The 17,277-nt window shown below is 50.6% G+C and overlaps 1 protein-coding gene across 5 annotated transcripts in view; it reads left to right on the top strand.

The window, feature by feature from the left end:
• The window catches only part of RNF123 (ring finger protein 123), a 3,033,138-nt gene that overhangs the window by 1,051,967 nt on the left and 1,963,894 nt on the right, over nt 1–17,277 (top strand). For all 5 annotated transcript variants that reach the window (XM_069644183.1, XM_069644184.1, XM_069644185.1 and 2 more), the window contains exon 12: nt 1,749–1,853. In XM_069644183.1, coding sequence (XP_069500284.1) covers nt 1,749–1,853 — 105 coding nt within the window. The remainder of the gene's footprint in view (nt 1–1,748; nt 1,854–17,277) is intronic.

Consider the following 17,277-nt stretch of genomic DNA (forward strand, 5'->3'; position numbering starts at 1 on the left):
CAGAGTTATTGCTTACCTCAATCTGGGGTTCCTTGATTTCCAAAACATCTGTAATGGTACATTACATCCTTAGGTTTGACTCACCTGGTATAACTGTGTGTTATGACAAAAGTAGTTATAGGTTTTTACTGCACCTAGAATAAGTCTTTCACTATTCATCAAAAGTATATTGTCCAGTTGTCTGTTTGTGATTTGTTCCAAGAGTCATTGTACAACTGGAAGGGCCTTCTGTCCTTGTATTACCAAAAGTAATCTAAAAGTAACCATTGGTCCTTTACTCCCAAAGAATAGGCTTCACCTATACTAAATGTGTATAACAAGGTTTTGAATTCCGTAGAACTACTGTTAGGTGTTCCAAGTAAGGGTTATTCTTGGGTCTGTGTACTTTCAAGTATAGTGTTTTATATTGTGATTTCTTATAATGTGTTAGCACTTACTTAACCCCTAGATGTATGTGGGCCTACTTGTATTTAAATAAATCCTTTATTTTTACAATACATAGTGTTTCAGTGTTTCTTTGGATCATTTGTATTACAATTTCACGTGTACTGTATCTACTGCCCTCTCTCCCTCCTAAAATGAGCCTGGCTTCTCTGTCTACGCTACCCCAAACTCAGGTGGTACAGCCTTATACTAAGAGTGGAGTCTTGTACTGCCTCAGTAGAATGGTTTTGCTAGGCCCTTAACTCGACTTCAGAAAAACTGTCCTAACACCCTCCACTTATCTTACCCCTCTTTAATCCTTCTACCACTCAGCTATCCGCTCGCTCTGCCTTCGCTCTCCTCACGATCACATCTCCTCTTCCCTCGCCTCTCTAAGCTGGCTCTCCTTACACTCCCATCTCAAATTCAACTTCCTCTGCCTCGTCTTTAAATCCCTCTATGGTCTTGCCCCACCTTACCTTTCCTCTCTCCTCACTTTCTTTACTCTCCCTTGCCCACTTAGCTCTGCTCATCTCTTCCTTCTCACTCACGCCCCCTCCTCTACCCTGCGCCCCATCCCGCTTCCGATCTTTTCAACTTCTGGCCCCTTTCCACTTCAGTCTCCCTCTCCCTATCCATCCCATCTCCTCCTATTCCTCCTTCTGCACTTCTCTCAAATCCTACCTCCTCCAATTACCATCCTAACGCCTGTGCTATCTCTTTCACGACAGTCCTACATCACATCCTATATCTTTACTACCTCTCCCACCACGGTCCAATACCACTCATGGAATGCCATATTGTACATGTAAATTGTTCTATATACTGTTTTCTGCTACTTGACTCACATGTTGTTAATGCTTGTTATGTATTCTTATTGTCCTTATGTAAAGGGCTTTGGTGTAAAGCGCTATATAAAACCTAATAAAATGCAAATACCTCACTGATGAGGCCCTACAAGGTTGAAACATGTCTTGGGTTGCTTGTGTTTGTGTTTCGGTGCAGAGGGGGGTGGCCTAGCACAGTTCAGGCTAGACTGATCTCGTTGTTGGGAGGACCAATAATAATTTGCATTGTCACATGCCCTTCTGCAATGGCGTAGACGGACTAAAGAAACCAGGTTGTGGAAGGTAGCCCAGATCAATGCCAGTTGTTAGGTTTAATTCATAACCTTCCGCCTGGTTATAGTGATAAAATAAAGACACAAGTAAATACTTTACTAAAATATATTTTTGTTCCAAATTCACTGCAATTTCTTTTGTTTGCTCCCGAAATACTGTGAATATGTGCTTGCGAAAATAACATTAGATTCTTTTTAATTGCAGGAGGGCAAGCTGATGGAGCAAGATGCTGCAATATGGCAGCTTCAGGGGGAACCCACAGTGCTGATCTCACTGGCACACATTTTTAATCATTTTGCTCCTCTAATGGTGAGTATGAGTTTTGTCTTGAGGGACAAACATCTTTGCGGCTGTTCTTCCAGTCTTCACCTATGTATATTAGGTTTTAAATTTAGATTTTTAGTCAACAGTTGGAAGTTGTGCGAAAGTGGTACATCCGTCAAAGAAAAAATAGATAATATACGTACACTAGATTATATTGAAATCTAGTACCACAGCCAATTAACATATCCTGGTTACAGTACTGATGCAAAGGAATAATGGTTTTAAATCTGCCAAGAATACACTCTGAAGGAACAATTATAGTAATGTATAACTTGTATAACAGAATTATAATCCACTGTAGCATTTTGGACACATAACAAGGTAGGACTCTGGGAAGGTGTCATGTAACATTAAAGTACTTTATGGCCCTTACTTCTGCACTAGACTCTACCACATGATCCTGCTACACCCACCTAATTCTCTGTTCCCACCCTCACAAGCTCTCATGACCCTCTAGGCTTTGCTCATTGTCCTCCTCTCACAGTTGACGGCTTTGCCTCTTACTTCTCATCCAAAATCACTAAAATACATATCGTAACCCTTTATCTATCCCACCACCTCCTCCCTTCACTGTACCTCTCATTCACTCTCTAGTATTTATCTCACCTCTCCCACTGAAATTCTACTCCTCTGCTCAGCCCAATTCTTCACAGGCATTGACCCCTTTCCACCTCTATCATATACTTGTATATATTACCTCTTCGCACCTCTCCTCTTTAAAGCTGCCTCCCCTCTGCCATTGTCCCTGCCTTCTTTAAAACAGACACCATCCCTATCCTTAAAAAACCCACTTTTGACCCCAACACCCCCATCTTCTATAGGCCTGTCTCTCTTATGCTGTACCACTCCAACATTTTCGGGCAGGACCAATCATTCACATTGTCCACTAACTTGAGGACCACCCACTGCAAACCCCTGCAATCTGCATTCTGGAGTAATTACTCCATTGAACCAGCACTTAACCTATCTCTCCAACTTTCTAACCACAGCCCACTTCCCCTGACTCATCCATTATAATTCGTCTTGATCTCTGCAGCCTTTGGGCAATGATGCTCAAATCTCCCTTCTTCAAACCCTTACCTCACTTTCCTTAAATGGCACCACGCTCAAATGGTTTATGTTAAGGCATCTTGGAGTAAAACACAGACAACATATTCTGAATTAACAATACAACTTAACTTAATTCAGGATGGAAAAAGGCTTATTTTTCCCCATTCTATGGGGAATCTCCCTACCAAACCAAAATGAAGGAAAGTCAAATTCCAAACTTATCTGTGTCCAAAACCTATACTTGCCATTACGACTAATCTATGTAATGTGTAGGGATGTCCGCAACCAACAAAACAGTGTTCAACACAAAGTTCAGAGCTCTGTATAGCTCGCAGCTTTCTTTCAGCTCCCTTCCCCAAGTAAAAAGCAGTTCCAACAAAAGTCTCAGGATTGTCTTAAGTTCAGGATGGTATAAAGTTAACCAGTACTTTGGGGTTCCCCTCCCAAGTTTTAAAACCCAGTTCAAAATATCTTGAGAATTGCAATTCCATTTCATTCAGCTTCTCAAGGATATTTTATTTACAATTTCTTAGTCTATGGTTTAAGGTACTTTCCTTTGGTTCACTTGTTTTGTTTACTTGTAGATTCAGCAAATATTGAGTTTTGGATTGCATTTAAAGTTTCTTTCCTTTTAAGATTGGCACCTGGTGGGTTTATTTCTACTGTGAAGCTTCATTCCTTTATAATCTTCAATTCCCGCCACATGTCCCGCAGACCCGCCTGATGCATCCTATCTTAGTTCTGCCGGCGCTACCACACCCCCTCCTCTGCCGGTCCCCCCCTGACCAAGCCCGGTCCCTGTCTCAGGCAATGTTGAGATCTCCCATTATAATTATTTGGCCCCTTGTCTTGTTCATTCCTGATGCATGCAGGATCTGGTCGAATCCTCGCAATTTTAGTGGACCCTGATCTCTGTGCAAGAGGTGCGTTTCTTGTAACCCCAAAATATCTGGTCTCTCCTTCCTCATAAATTGCTCTAACGTTTTCCTTTTCAGAGTTGAGTCCCTGACATTATGGGTCAGCCACTTGAATATTTGTGTCTTGGTTTGCTCCCCGTTCCTGCTGTTGTTTCCCATCTTCCCCCTCATCTCCTGAACCTCCTTATTGCCCCCTCTTGTGCGCCCTTCCCCTCATACTTTTTGCTTCTCTGCCTGTGTCTGCCCCTCAAACTCAGCTTGCCCCCCCCTTCAAACCCCCACCCACCTTCCATTTCCCTCCCCCTAGAGGGGATCTCTCCTCCCCCCTTCCCCTCCCTTCTCTCTCGCCGGGCCTTTTCGCCCTTACTAACTGTTGATGTTTACCACCTCCACTCCAAACCCCCAGCCTTGTTAACCCTTTTGCGTCCACCACCTCCTTTTCCATGTTACCTGATCAGGGCTTCCCCCCTTTGGCTTCGCCCCCCTCCCCAATATTTGACTTCTCGCCCCTCTCCTTGTATAGCGGGCCGCATAGAGTGGTCATTCTTTTCCATTAGTCTACGACCGTGGTCCATTCCCATGGTCTAGGTCTCATTCCATTCTCTGCCCCTGGCGATCTCTCGGGTCTGTCATCACATTGCTCCTGCTCCAGGTGCATTATGTCTGCCCCTTCTTGTAGTGTGGTTATTCGTCTTTGCACGCCTGTCCACTCGAAAAGGAGTCCAAAGGGGAAGGTTCATTTATATTTGACCCCTCGTTCCTTAAGTACTGTAAGGACCGGTCCCATTTGGCAACTGTTTGCTAAATCCTGGTGCAGCTCGATTTGTCGGTCTTTGTACTTGACTGGTTCTTGTTGTCTTGCCGCTTTCAGGACCACGTCCTTTTGGCCATATCTTGTAAATGCTGCCAGTACGTCCCTCGGTCTGGCATTCAGGCTTTTGTTGAGGCGTCCCACTCTGCTTAGAGTAGTTTCCCCCAGGAGATCTGCTCTGCGAAGATGCCCTAGATAACCTCCTTCAACTCTCTATCCGCTACCGTTTCCGATAGCAGCTTCAGCCTTACATTGACCGTCCGGGATCTGTTCTCCATGTCTTGCATCTGGAGTTCCAGGTTCCACATCGCCGTGTCTAGCCGTTCTATGGCCTCGCTGTTTGCCATTGTTTCCGTGTCTACCTCCGGCAGGTCCTTCTCTAGGATATCTGTCCTCTCGCTCAGTTGCCCCAGTTCCTGTTTCATTTCCCCCAGGGCTGAATTGAGGTCCGACCGCAATAGCTGAAACTGGTCCTGGAATGTCTTTACTAGATTAGACTGTAGGGAGAGCATTTCCCCATGGAAGTCCTGACATGACATTGGGGCCAACAGGTCCATCTCCTCCGGTGTGCTGCGGCTTGTTGCCCCCTCCAGTGTGCTCCTGTGTGCTCCAGTAGCTTCCCTGACCGGCCCCATTGTGGGCAGTGTTCCGGGAGTGTTACCCTGGGGAGGGCCTCCTTTATTCATCCTGCCTTTGGATTTAGATGTTATTTTTGAATGTCCTGGCTGGTTGTGGGTCGGTTCCCTGATTTGGACCTGGTTCCCAGCGCTCTTATTGCAATGAGGCCCCCTTCAGTCGGGTCTCACTGCCACCCTTGTCCTGCAGCCCGCGCCTTCAGGGCAGGTCCTGGTCGACTGCACCCTGGCGTATGCGTGATATGGTCCTCTTTATTGCGAGCCTGAGCCTCTGCCTTGCCTTTTCCCCTCACTTTTCTTGTTGTCCTTCTATGAAGGGCGGCTAGGCCTCTCTGAGCACTTGCAGTGTCCTATCCCTCAGCCTCGCTTGTTTATCTTTTTTTCTTTTTTTTTTCTTTGCCCCTATGGGGTTCTGGGACCTGGGCGGCGAGGCTGTATCCACCTCTTGCTGTGTGTTTTGGTGGAGAGACGGTCCCCAGCAGGCCGAAATATAGGGCTGGGGACTGCGTGCCGTGTCCTTCCTTCCGCATTACTGCCCCCTCCTCCTTGTGCTGTGGTGGTACTCTGGTCGAGCCTCTACACAATTAGCGTCGTCTGCTCCTGGGGCCCGGTAGTCCGTTGGTGCTCGGGGGCCCCTCCGGAACATCAGCATGTGCAGGGGGCTTTCCCACCTCAGTGGCCCCCCCTTGCCAGTGCTGCCGGCGGTGATCTAGTCCTGCGGGGGGAAAGGGGAAGGCTCACCTGCTGTTAACGTTGCACCTTTCCGGGCTGCCCCTACTCCTTCTCTGTGTCCTCCTTGCAGTTGGGGGGGGGGGTCCCGTCCACCCTTCGGTGCCTGTATCTCCCGGCGGGAGTCCTCCACCTGCTCCCACGTTCCACTCCACCATCCAGGTGCTGTCTGCATCGATTAAGTGCGCCTCCTCACCCCCTCTTCTCTAATGCCGCCTTACTCCGCTGGTGGGGCTGCTCTCTGTGCTTCTGTTGAGCCGCTGCCCTTGAAAGATTTCTTGGTGCGGGGGGTGCTGCTGCCGCCGCCGCTGCAAGTGGGTGTTGTGTCCCCACCCTTTGTGTGTATCCTTCTGACTCTGGCACGTGGTGTTCTTTTCCTAGTCTGGTGGCCACTCCTGATCCCCTACGCTGATTTCGCCCAGCGGGGTCTCCCTCTGTCCGCTCCATTCTTTGGTTCCGGACGTGGCCCTTTTCTCGGGTGGGTCTCTCCGGCTTTGGGGCCACATTTTCAGAGTGCCTGGGTGTCTCTCTGCTCAATCACCCGCAGCTATAGAGCTCTGCCCACGGCTATGGCCCTGTAGCCGCTGTTCTCCTTGTCGGGCCACTGGGTCCCTTCGTTTGCTGTTATGAGGTAGCCAATGCTACCTTTCCGGCCAGCCCGCCATTGCCACGGGGTGCCTCCACCCGTCTTTGGGCTGCTGGAGTGCCCTCCCTGTTGGGTCGCTGACCCCTCCTACCCCCCTCCGGAGTTTGCTGTACTCGTGGCGGATCCTCTCCCAGGCCTGCTGTCTCGGGTGTCTCGGCTGGGCACCTCCTCCCCTTCACTGGCGCCTCTAAGTGGGAGCCTTTCTGCTTTTCGGGCTAACCATACGCCTGTCTTTCTCTGTCGTGTGCCCCTTCTTTTTAAGTCTTTCACAGCCTTTGCGGGTTGGTGGAACCACGCTTAGGTGCTGGTGGGCTCAGGAGCACTGTCGACACGTCTATCTTGTGTCGGCGGCCATCTTGAAGTCTCAGCCGACCCTTCTTGCCCGGCTAACTATCGCCCAATCGCCATCACTCTTTTTCTGGGCAAACTCTTGGAAAAGCTGCCCATCTCGTAGCTTAACCTTCACTCTGATTCTGTTGGTTGTCTCCATGGCCATCAATCTGGCTTTAGAGCTGCTAGAAGCATGGAATCTGCTCTCCAGAACATCTGTGAAGATCTGCTCTCCAAGATCGACTCTACCATCCCATCTGTCCTCATCCTATTCTATCTCTCTTCTGACTTTGACACGGTCAACCATGCCATCCTGCTCAATCGTCTCCATGATAACCTGGGCATCACCGATCAGACTCTGGCCTGGCTAACCACCTCTGATCGAACGTCACAGGTCCAACTCGGTTCCTTCCTTTCATCTATATCTCCCTTTCTACCTGCAGTGTTCACTTCTGGATGACATCTGGGATGAGGGGCTCTCCCTCCTCAAGCACCCTGCCACGGCGCCTGCAAAGAGGGACCGGTACGAGAAGAAGTACCGGGTCTCCGACGGTGCTCCTACCCCGGATTCGGTCGTCTCGGCAGTGGCAAAGAAGAAAGCTGGGGGGGCATCGGCCTCGACATCAACTTCCCCGCCGGACGGCGAGGGCAGGAAGCTGGACACGATGGGACGACGGGTCATCTCATCTGCAGCAACGACTATCAAGGCGGACAACGCCCTAGCTATCGTACCCCGCTACTACAGGGAGTTGTGGTTCAAAATCGCCCCTCTATTGGACTTCCTTCCGGACGCCAAAAGGGCTGAGGCCCTTGAAATCTTACAGGAAGATGAGATTGCTTCGGACCACGCCATCACGGTGGCAACGGACATCGCCGACACCGGTGTCCGTCAGTTGGGCAACAGCGTTTGCCTGAGACGACGAGGATGGCTCAAGGCGACGGATTTCCGCCAGGACGTACAAACCAAAGTTTTGGTCATGCCCTTCAACGGGAACAACCTGTTTGGAAAGGCGGTTGATGAGTCCCTTCAGGCTATCAAAACAGACACGGAGACTGCCTGGGCACTGGGAGTGCTCCAACAACGACGGCCGTCCTTTCGGAGCGCCGGAGGCAGACAAGGTGCCTCCAAGGGATCCGGCAGTGGCTCCTCGACGTACCGCCAAGCGGCAAGATCTTCGTCTCAGGAGGCCTACAGGGGACACGGCAAGTCAGGTGGTGCCCGTCGTCGTCGACAGGGAGGTCAAGGAGCAAGGCGGCCTCCAAACAAGATTGAACCGACTGTGGGGTCGGGCCCCCGCCGAAGCACCCCGGTGGGAGGCCGGCTGACGAGGTTTGTCAGCGTGTGGGAGTCCATCTCCACCGACCGTTGGGTGCTGGACGCCCGGCCCAAGGGCATGCCCTCGAGTTCCAGAAGAAGTGCCCTCGCGTACCACCCATGGCCAGGAAGGAAAATCGCGTCCCTCAACTACTGTTGGAAGTAAGGGCGATGCTCAAGAAAGGTGCCATCGACCTCGTCCCAAAGAGGCTTCGGGGCTCCGGAGTTTACTCAAGGTACTTCCTCTTAAAGAAGACAGGAGGATGGCGTCCCATCCTGGACCTGCGACAAACAAGTACATCAAGGCACAGAAGTTCCGGATGGTTACCCTCCAGCACGTGCTGGGACAGCTGGAGGAGGTCGATTTCCTGTCGATGCGTACTTCCACATCCCCATTCTAAAAAGACACCAAAAGTTCCTCAGGTTCGTGGTCCAGGGGCGGCACTACCAGTTAAAGGCCCTCCCGTTCGGATTGAAGTCGGCACCCAGGGTGTTCACCAAGTGCCTCGCACCGGTGGCGGCGCGGCTGCGCCTACAGGGGATCCACGTCTACCACTACCTGGACGACTGGCTCATCCGGGCAAAGACAAGGGAGCTCGCCGTGGAGCACACTGCGAAGACCGTCCAGCTGCTTACGGACCTGGGGTTCTCCATCAACTTTCCAAAATCCCACCTGGTCCCGTCGCAAGTCGCCCTGTTTCTGGGAGCCAAGCTCGACACAGTGGCGCGGCTGGCCTCGCCGCCGGAGGAAAGGACCAGGACCATCCTGGGCAAGGTGCAGCATCTGCTGGCCACTGACATGGCCAGGGTAAGATCTATCAAGTCCCTCCACGGGATGATGTCCTCCTGCATTTATCTGGTGCGCCTTTGCAGACTTCGGATGCACCCCTTACAAGAGTTCCTCGACGCCCGCTGGGTCCAGTCGACGGGCAGCTTCAAGGACAGGATCCCACTCAACGAGACGTTCCGTCAAGCGATCCGGTGGTGGGGTACCTGCTCTCATCTGTCGGCGGGCACGGACTTTCAGACCCCAGCTCACCAGGTGACGGTGACGACGGATGCCTCCCTGGAAGGTTGGGGAGCGCACTTTGGAGGTCTTCACGCGAGAGGCCTTTGGCTCCCGTAGGAGAAGTCACTCCACATCAACATCTTGGAGCTCCGCGCAGTGTTCTGGGCCCTCAGGTCTTTTCTTTCGTCCCTCAAGGGCAAGGTGGTGAGGATCTTCACCGACAACACCGCCACAATGTTCTACATCCGGAAGCAGGGCGGAACCAGATCCCCTGCCCTATCCACGGAAGCCCAGGATCTGTGGCATTGGGCCGTCGCCCAGGGGATGTTTTTGGTGCCTTTTCATCTGGCAGAAATAAACACCATCGCCGACTCACTCAGCAGAGAGCTGCGCTTGGATCAAGTGGATCGACTCTTCCGACGATCGGGCAAACCCCAGATCGATCTGTTTGCGACGGCCGACGAACTCCAAGTGCCAGAGGTTCGTCAGCAGGTTCCTCCAGCCGAGGAGCATGAGCGATGCTTTCTCGTTCCCCTGGGACGGCCTATTTCTTTATGCGTTCCCTCCGTTGCCGTTGCTGCTCCGGCTCATCAACCAGCTCAAGAGGTCCCGGTGCAGGATGATCCTCGTCGCACCGGCGTGGCTGAGACAGATCTGGTTCCCGGACCTTCTGGACTTGTCAGCGTCCACACCAGTCAAGCTGCCGTCGGACGCGGATCTTCTCTCCAGAGAAGGAGGCGCCATTCTTCATCACAACCCAGAGTCGCTGAACTTGCAGGCCTGGCTCCTGCAGCACTAGAGTTTGGAGGGTACGACATCCCAGCCGACTGCAGAGAGGTTCTTGCAAAGGCCAGGGCGTCCTCAACTCTCAAGTGCTACGGACATCAATGGAAGAGGTTCTCTGTCTGGTGCCGTGCACAGAAGATTAACCCTCTGCGGATTACGGCCCCTCAAGTATTGCCGTACCTACTGTCATTGGCCAAGGCTGGACTAGCTCATGCTTCCATCAAGATACATCTGGCTGCCATCTCACGATACACCAGAACTAGGGGACGGCCGTCCTTGTGGTCTCATCGACTTGTGAAGGAATTCATGAAGGGACTATTCCGATCGTTCCCAGCCGGTGAAGGCCCCTCCCCTGGTGTGGGAGCTCAACGTGGTGCTGACCAGGCTCATGGGGGCCCATTTGAGCCTATGCATTCGGCACCGTTGAAGTTTCCGTCGTGGAAGACGGCATTTCTCGTGGCCATCACCTCTGCACGACGAGTGGGAGAGATCCAGGCCCTATCTTGCAAGCCACCATACTTGACTTTTCACGACACAAGGGTGGTGCTGAGGACGCATCCCTCCTTCATGCCCAAGGTGCCTTCGGACTTCCACCTCAACGAACCCTTGTTGTTGCCAGTTTTCGTCCCGTCGCCTTTGTCACCGGCTGAGAGGACTCTGCACTCGCTGGACGTAGCTAGAGCGCTGAAGTTCTTCGTGGACCGCACGAAGAGTTTTCGGAAGACATCACAGCTGTTTGTAAACTTTGGACCTGTGAATCAGGGGAAGGCTCTCTCGAAGGCTTCCATTTCCAGATGGCTCTCCGGCTGCATCATGCACTGTCACCGGTTGGCAAACGGACCGCTGCCTGGCCATCCGACAGCCCACTCGACCAGAGCGATCGCTGCTACCACAGCGTTCCTATCTGGTGTGCCCCTGCTCGACATCTGCAGGGCTGCAACGTGGAGGTCGACGCACACCTTCACGAGATTCTACTGCATTGATCGGGAGTCCAGGGTCGGCCAAGCAGTGCTGCGCATCCTGTTCGCTTAAGGTGAGCCTGGTGAGGAGGTAAAAGATGCTTAATGTTGAGTTTTTTGTATTGCTTAATGTTGAGCCTGTTGCCACCTCCCGTGGTTGTGCATGTGTATGCTGCTATGTATTCTTATATTCATGAGCATGTAAATCCATGCCAGACCCCATGCTGGAGAAGGAACAAGTTACTGTTGTTCTCCAGCATGGGTCTGGCATGGATTCACATGCGAACCCTCCGGCCTACCCCTCTGCGGCTCTTCACTTGGTCATACTGCCACTTTACGTGCTACCAAATCTGAGGATGGCTGCCAGAGGTGGGGTTTAGGGAGAGGGCAGTCATTGGCTGGGGGCCGTATGACCCAGAGACCAGTGATTGGTTACTACTAAGAAAGACGGATCAGAAACGAAACCGATACTGATTATTTCTATACCGAGGATTCCCGGCCTGACGACGGGGAATATTCATGAGCATGTGAATCCATACCAGACCCATGCTGGAGAACAACAGTTACAGGTAAGTAACTTGTTCCTTATTTGCTCATTTATTTGTGTGTTCTTGGTTCTTCAAGCTGATTCATCCCATCTATTCTCATTATAGTTAGTTCATTATTTTTATTGATTTTATGATGACGACAAGAGACAATAAAACTTATAACCAGAAAACCAACAATTAAAATAAATCGATCAGCTGCATATGTATGCAATTCATACTGATGAATACTACCAGAAAAAGTAGGTGGGATCTGTTACATGCACATGATCAGCTTATCCATGATGACCTCATTTGTCCCAGATCTTGTCATATTTGATCGCAGCGTCAGGATGGTTCCATGTAATAATGTCACCACAAAAAATGGCCTTTTTTTGTGGCGACATGATTGCATAGAACATGCAGGGGACACCCCCGCAACCCCCAAACTTTTTTTTTTTCTTTTTTTAATTTTTCTTTTGCCCCTATCCCCATATATATGGTTACCCATATAATATCGCCACAAACTTTTCCCGGCGATATTATTTACGGCGACCATATATATATGGGGATAATATTACCTGATACCGTCAGGATATATACACGCACTCCTCCATGGAGATACAATTGTGTAAGTCACGTTCCCACATAGAGATCTTAGGTGTTTTCTCTTGCCCCGCTACCCCCAGTTCCTGGCATTGTTACGCTTGGTTACGTTCATTGCATTTAATATGAAGAGTTTACTATAACGGGAATAGGCAGTTAATCCTTATATGCCAACAGAGAGAATTTTGGGTCATCTGGGATGGGCTTGCCCAGTGTACTAGACACGTGCCATTGGATTTCAAGCCAAAATGTACAGATTTTCGGGCACAACTAGATCGTATGATAGAAGGTGCCAAATGCAATGTGGCAGCGCAAGCAGCTGTGGTTTAAACGCGGCCACATTTAAACCACAGATCCCTGGAGGATTTTAAACTGCACTAGCTGGAATTTGGCAGAAATAGCTCTCTGATATTGCCATCAAAACCTCTTGCCAATCCTCAGTGTCAATGGCTCGATATCTAATCCTAATGAGCCTAGCAATAGAGTGATGGGTGAAGTTGAGGACAACTTGATATAGGGTTGAGATTGCCTTTTTTTGGGATTTCATATTCAAGTTGGCCTCCAGGGGCTTCTGGATGGGGTAGTCATAGTTCCCTCTAAATTGGGTTTGCGCAATATATCTAAATTGGTTATTTCGGAACATGTCTAGAAGAGTCAACTCAAAAATATGTTGCATTTTTGAAAATGTTAAGTCATCCCTTTGAGAACACGTCTTCCAACAGATGTATATTTTTCACCAACCTTGAACAGTATTGACTTATTCCAGTTAACACAGACCCCACTATACTGTTCGTGAATTAGTCTCCATTACCCTTGGGGATGATCTTCTCGGTTCCCACAAACAGTAATACATCGTCGGTGTGTGTATAACACCCTATCCTCTTGCCCCGATTGCCACACAAATCCTTTCCTAAGGGGATCTCCCCACAACCAGATTGCCAGTGACGCCATTGCCATGATGAAAAGCATTGGGGAGCGGAAGAAGTGTCAGGTCAGTTTGTTGACCCTAATCACAGCCACTAACGCTGGTACAACAGTTTAACCCATTGCAGAACATTGGTCCAAAACCCATTGTGTTGATGGCTTTTTCAAAGTTGATTGCCACTATAGCAAGTGGGTCTTGAAGTGTCCTGCTCTGTTGAGGGCAATATGAAGCCGGCAGGTACTCATATGTGTAGCCCTTTCTGGTAGAAAGCTGTTCTGATCGGGATAGATCAGCAATGGTAAAACAGTAGTCTCTGCCCCAGGAGCAGACGACGCTAATTGTGTAGAGGCTCGACCAGAGTACCACCACAGCACAAGGAGGCGAAGACCGTCCAGCTGCTTACGGACCTGGGGTTCTCCATCAACTTTCCAAAATCCCACCTGGTCCCGTCGCAAGTCGCCCTGTTTCTGGGAGCCAAGCTCGACACAGTGGCGCGGCTGGCCTCGCCGCCGGAGGAAAGGACCAGGACCATCCTGGGCAAGGTGCAGCATCTGCTGGCCACTGACATGGCCAGGGTAAGATCTATCAAGTCCCTCCACGGGATGATGTCCTCCTGCATTTATCTGGTGCGCCTTTGCAGACTTCGGATGCACCCCTTACAAGAGTTCCTCGACGCCCGCTGGGTCCAGTCGACGGGCAGCTTCAAGGACAGGATCCCACTCAACGAGACGTTCCGTCAAGCGATCCGGTGGTGGGGTACCTGCTCTCATCTGTCGGCGGGCACGGACTTTCAGACCCCAGCTCACCAGGTGACGGTGACGACGGATGCCTCCCTGGAAGGTTGGGGAGCGCACTTTGGAGGTCTTCACGCGAGAGGCCTTTGGCTCCCGTAGGAGAAGTCACTCCACATCAACATCTTGGAGCTCCGCGCAGTGTTCTGGGCCCTCAGGTCTTTTCTTTCGTCCCTCAAGGGCAAGGTGGTGAGGATCTTCACCGACAACACCGCCACAATGTTCTACATCCGGAAGCAGGGCGGAACCAGATCCCCTGCCCTATCCACGGAAGCCCAGGATCTGTGGCATTGGGCCGTCGCCCAGGGGATGTTTTTGGTGCCTTTTCATCTGGCAGAAATAAACACCATCGCCGACTCACTCAGCAGAGAGCTGCGCTTGGATCAAGTGGATCGACTCTTCCGACGATCGGGCAAACCCCAGATCGATCTGTTTGCGACGGCCGACGAACTCCAAGTGCCAGAGGTTCGTCAGCAGGTTCCTCCAGCCGAGGAGCATGAGCGATGCTTTCTCGTTCCCCTGGGACGGCCTATTTCTTTATGCGTTCCCTCCGTTGCCGTTGCTGCTCCGGCTCATCAACCAGCTCAAGAGGTCCCGGTGCAGGATGATCCTCGTCGCACCGGCGTGGCTGAGACAGATCTGGTTCCCGGACCTTCTGGACTTGTCAGCGTCCACACCAGTCAAGCTGCCGTCGGACGCGGATCTTCTCTCCAGAGAAGGAGGCGCCATTCTTCATCACAACCCAGAGTCGCTGAACTTGCAGGCCTGGCTCCTGCAGCACTAGAGTTTGGAGGGTACGACATCCCAGCCGACTGCAGAGAGGTTCTTGCAAAGGCCAGGGCGTCCTCAACTCTCAAGTGCTACGGACATCAATGGAAGAGGTTCTCTGTCTGGTGCCGTGCACAGAAGATTAACCCTCTGCGGATTACGGCCCCTCAAGTATTGCCGTACCTACTGTCATTGGCCAAGGCTGGACTAGCTCATGCTTCCATCAAGATACATCTGGCTGCCATCTCACGATACACCAGAACTAGGGGACGGCCGTCCTTGTGGTCTCATCGACTTGTGAAGGAATTCATGAAGGGACTATTCCGATCGTTCCCAGCCGGTGAAGGCCCCTCCCCTGGTGTGGGAGCTCAACGTGGTGCTGACCAGGCTCATGGGGGCCCATTTGAGCCTATGCATTCGGCACCGTTGAAGTTTCCGTCGTGGAAGACGGCATTTCTCGTGGCCATCACCTCTGCACGACGAGTGGGAGAGATCCAGGCCCTATCTTGCAAGCCACCATACTTGACTTTTCACGACACAAGGGTGGTGCTGAGGACGCATCCCTCCTTCATGCCCAAGGTGCCTTCGGACTTCCACCTCAACGAACCCTTGGTGTTGCCAGTTTTCGTCCCGTCGCCTTTGTCACCGGCTGAGAGGACTCTGCACTCGCTGGACGTAGCTAGAGCGCTGAAGTTCTTCGTGGACCGCACGAAGAGTTTTCGGAAGACATCACAGCTGTTTGTAAACTTTGGACCTGTGAATCAGGGGAAGGCTCTCTCGAAGGCTTCCATTTCCAGATGGCTCTCCGGCTGCATCATGCACTGTCACCGGTTGGCAAACGGACCGCTGCCTGGCCATCCGACAGCCCACTCGACCAGAGCGATCGCTGCTACCACAGCGTTCCTATCTGGTGTGCCCCTGCTCGACATCTGCAGGGCTGCGACGTGGAGGTCGACGCACACCTTCACGAGATTCTACTGCATTGATCGGGAGTCCAGGGTCGGCCAAGCAGTGCTGCGCATCCTGTTCGCTTAAGGTGAGCCTGGTGAGGAGGTAAAAGATGCTTAATGTTGAGTTTTTTGTATTGCTTAATGTTGAGCCTGTTGCCACCTCCCGTGGTTGTGCATGTGTATGCTGCTATGTATTCTTATATTCATGAGCATGTAAATCCATGCCAGACCCCATGCTGGAGAAGGAACAAGTTACTGTTGTTCTCCAGCATGGGTCTGGCATGGATTCACATGCGAACCCTCCGGCCTACCCCTCTGCGGCTCTTCACTTGGTCATACTGCCACTTTACGTGCTACCAAATCTGAGGATGGCTGCCAGAGGTGGGGTTTAGGGAGAGGGCAGTCATTGGCTGGGGGCCGTATGACCCAGAGACCAGTGATTGGTTACTACTAAGAAAGACGGATCAGAAACGAAACCGATACTGATTATTTCTATACCGAGGATTCCCGGCCTGACGACGGGGAATATTCATGAGCATGTGAATCCATACCAGACCCATGCTGGAGAACAACAGTTACAGGTAAGTAACTTGTTCCTTATTTGCTCATTTATTTGTGTGTTCTTGGTTCTTCAAGCTGATTCATCCCATCTATTCTCATTATAGTTAGTTCATTATTTTTATTGATTTTATGATGACGACAAGAGACAATAAAACTTATAACCAGAAAACCAACAATTAAAATAAATCGATCAGCTGCATATGTATGCAATTCATACTGATGAATACTACCAGAAAAAGTAGGTGGGATCTGTTACATGCACATGATCAGCTTATCCATGATGACCTCATTTGTCCCAGATCTTGTCATATTTGATCGCAGCGTCAGGATGGTTCCATGTAATAATGTCACCACAAAAAATGGCCTTTTTTTGTGGCGACATGATTGCATAGAACATGCAGGGGACACCCCCGCAACCCCCAAACTTTTTTTTTTTCTTTTTTTAATTTTTCTTTTGCCCCTATCCCCATATATATGGTTACCCATATAATATCGCCACAAACTTTTCCCGGCGATATTATTTACGGCGACCATATATATATGGGGATAATATTACCTGATACCGTCAGGATATATACACGCACTCCTCCATGGAGATACAATTGTGTAAGTCACGTTCCCACATAGAGATCTTAGGTGTTTTCTCTTGCCCCGCTACCCCCAGTTCCTGGCATTGTTACGCTTGGTTACGTTCATTGCATTTAATATGAAGAGTTTACTATAACGGGAATAGGCAGTTAATCCTTATATGCCAACAGAGAGAATTTTGGGTCATCTGGGATGGGCTTGCCCAGTGTACTAGACACGTGCCATTGGATTTCAAGCCAAAATGTACAGATTTTCGGGCACAACTAGATCGTATGATAGAAGGTGCCAAATGCAATGTGGCAGCGCAAGCAGCTGTGGTTTAAACGCGGCCACATTTAAACCACAGATCCCTGGAGGATTTTAAACTGCACTAGCTGGAATTTGGCAGAAATAGCTCTCTGATATTGCCATCAAAACCTCTTGCCAATCCTCAGTGTCAATGGCTCGATATCTAATCCTAATGAGCCTAGCAATAGAGTGATGGGTGAAGTTGAGGACAACTTGATATA

This window comes from Ambystoma mexicanum, chromosome 2p, assembly GCF_040938575.1.
Source record: "Ambystoma mexicanum isolate Mex_15411 chromosome 2p, UKY_AmexF1_1, whole genome shotgun sequence".
Taxonomy (NCBI): domain Eukaryota; kingdom Metazoa; phylum Chordata; class Amphibia; order Caudata; family Ambystomatidae; genus Ambystoma; species Ambystoma mexicanum.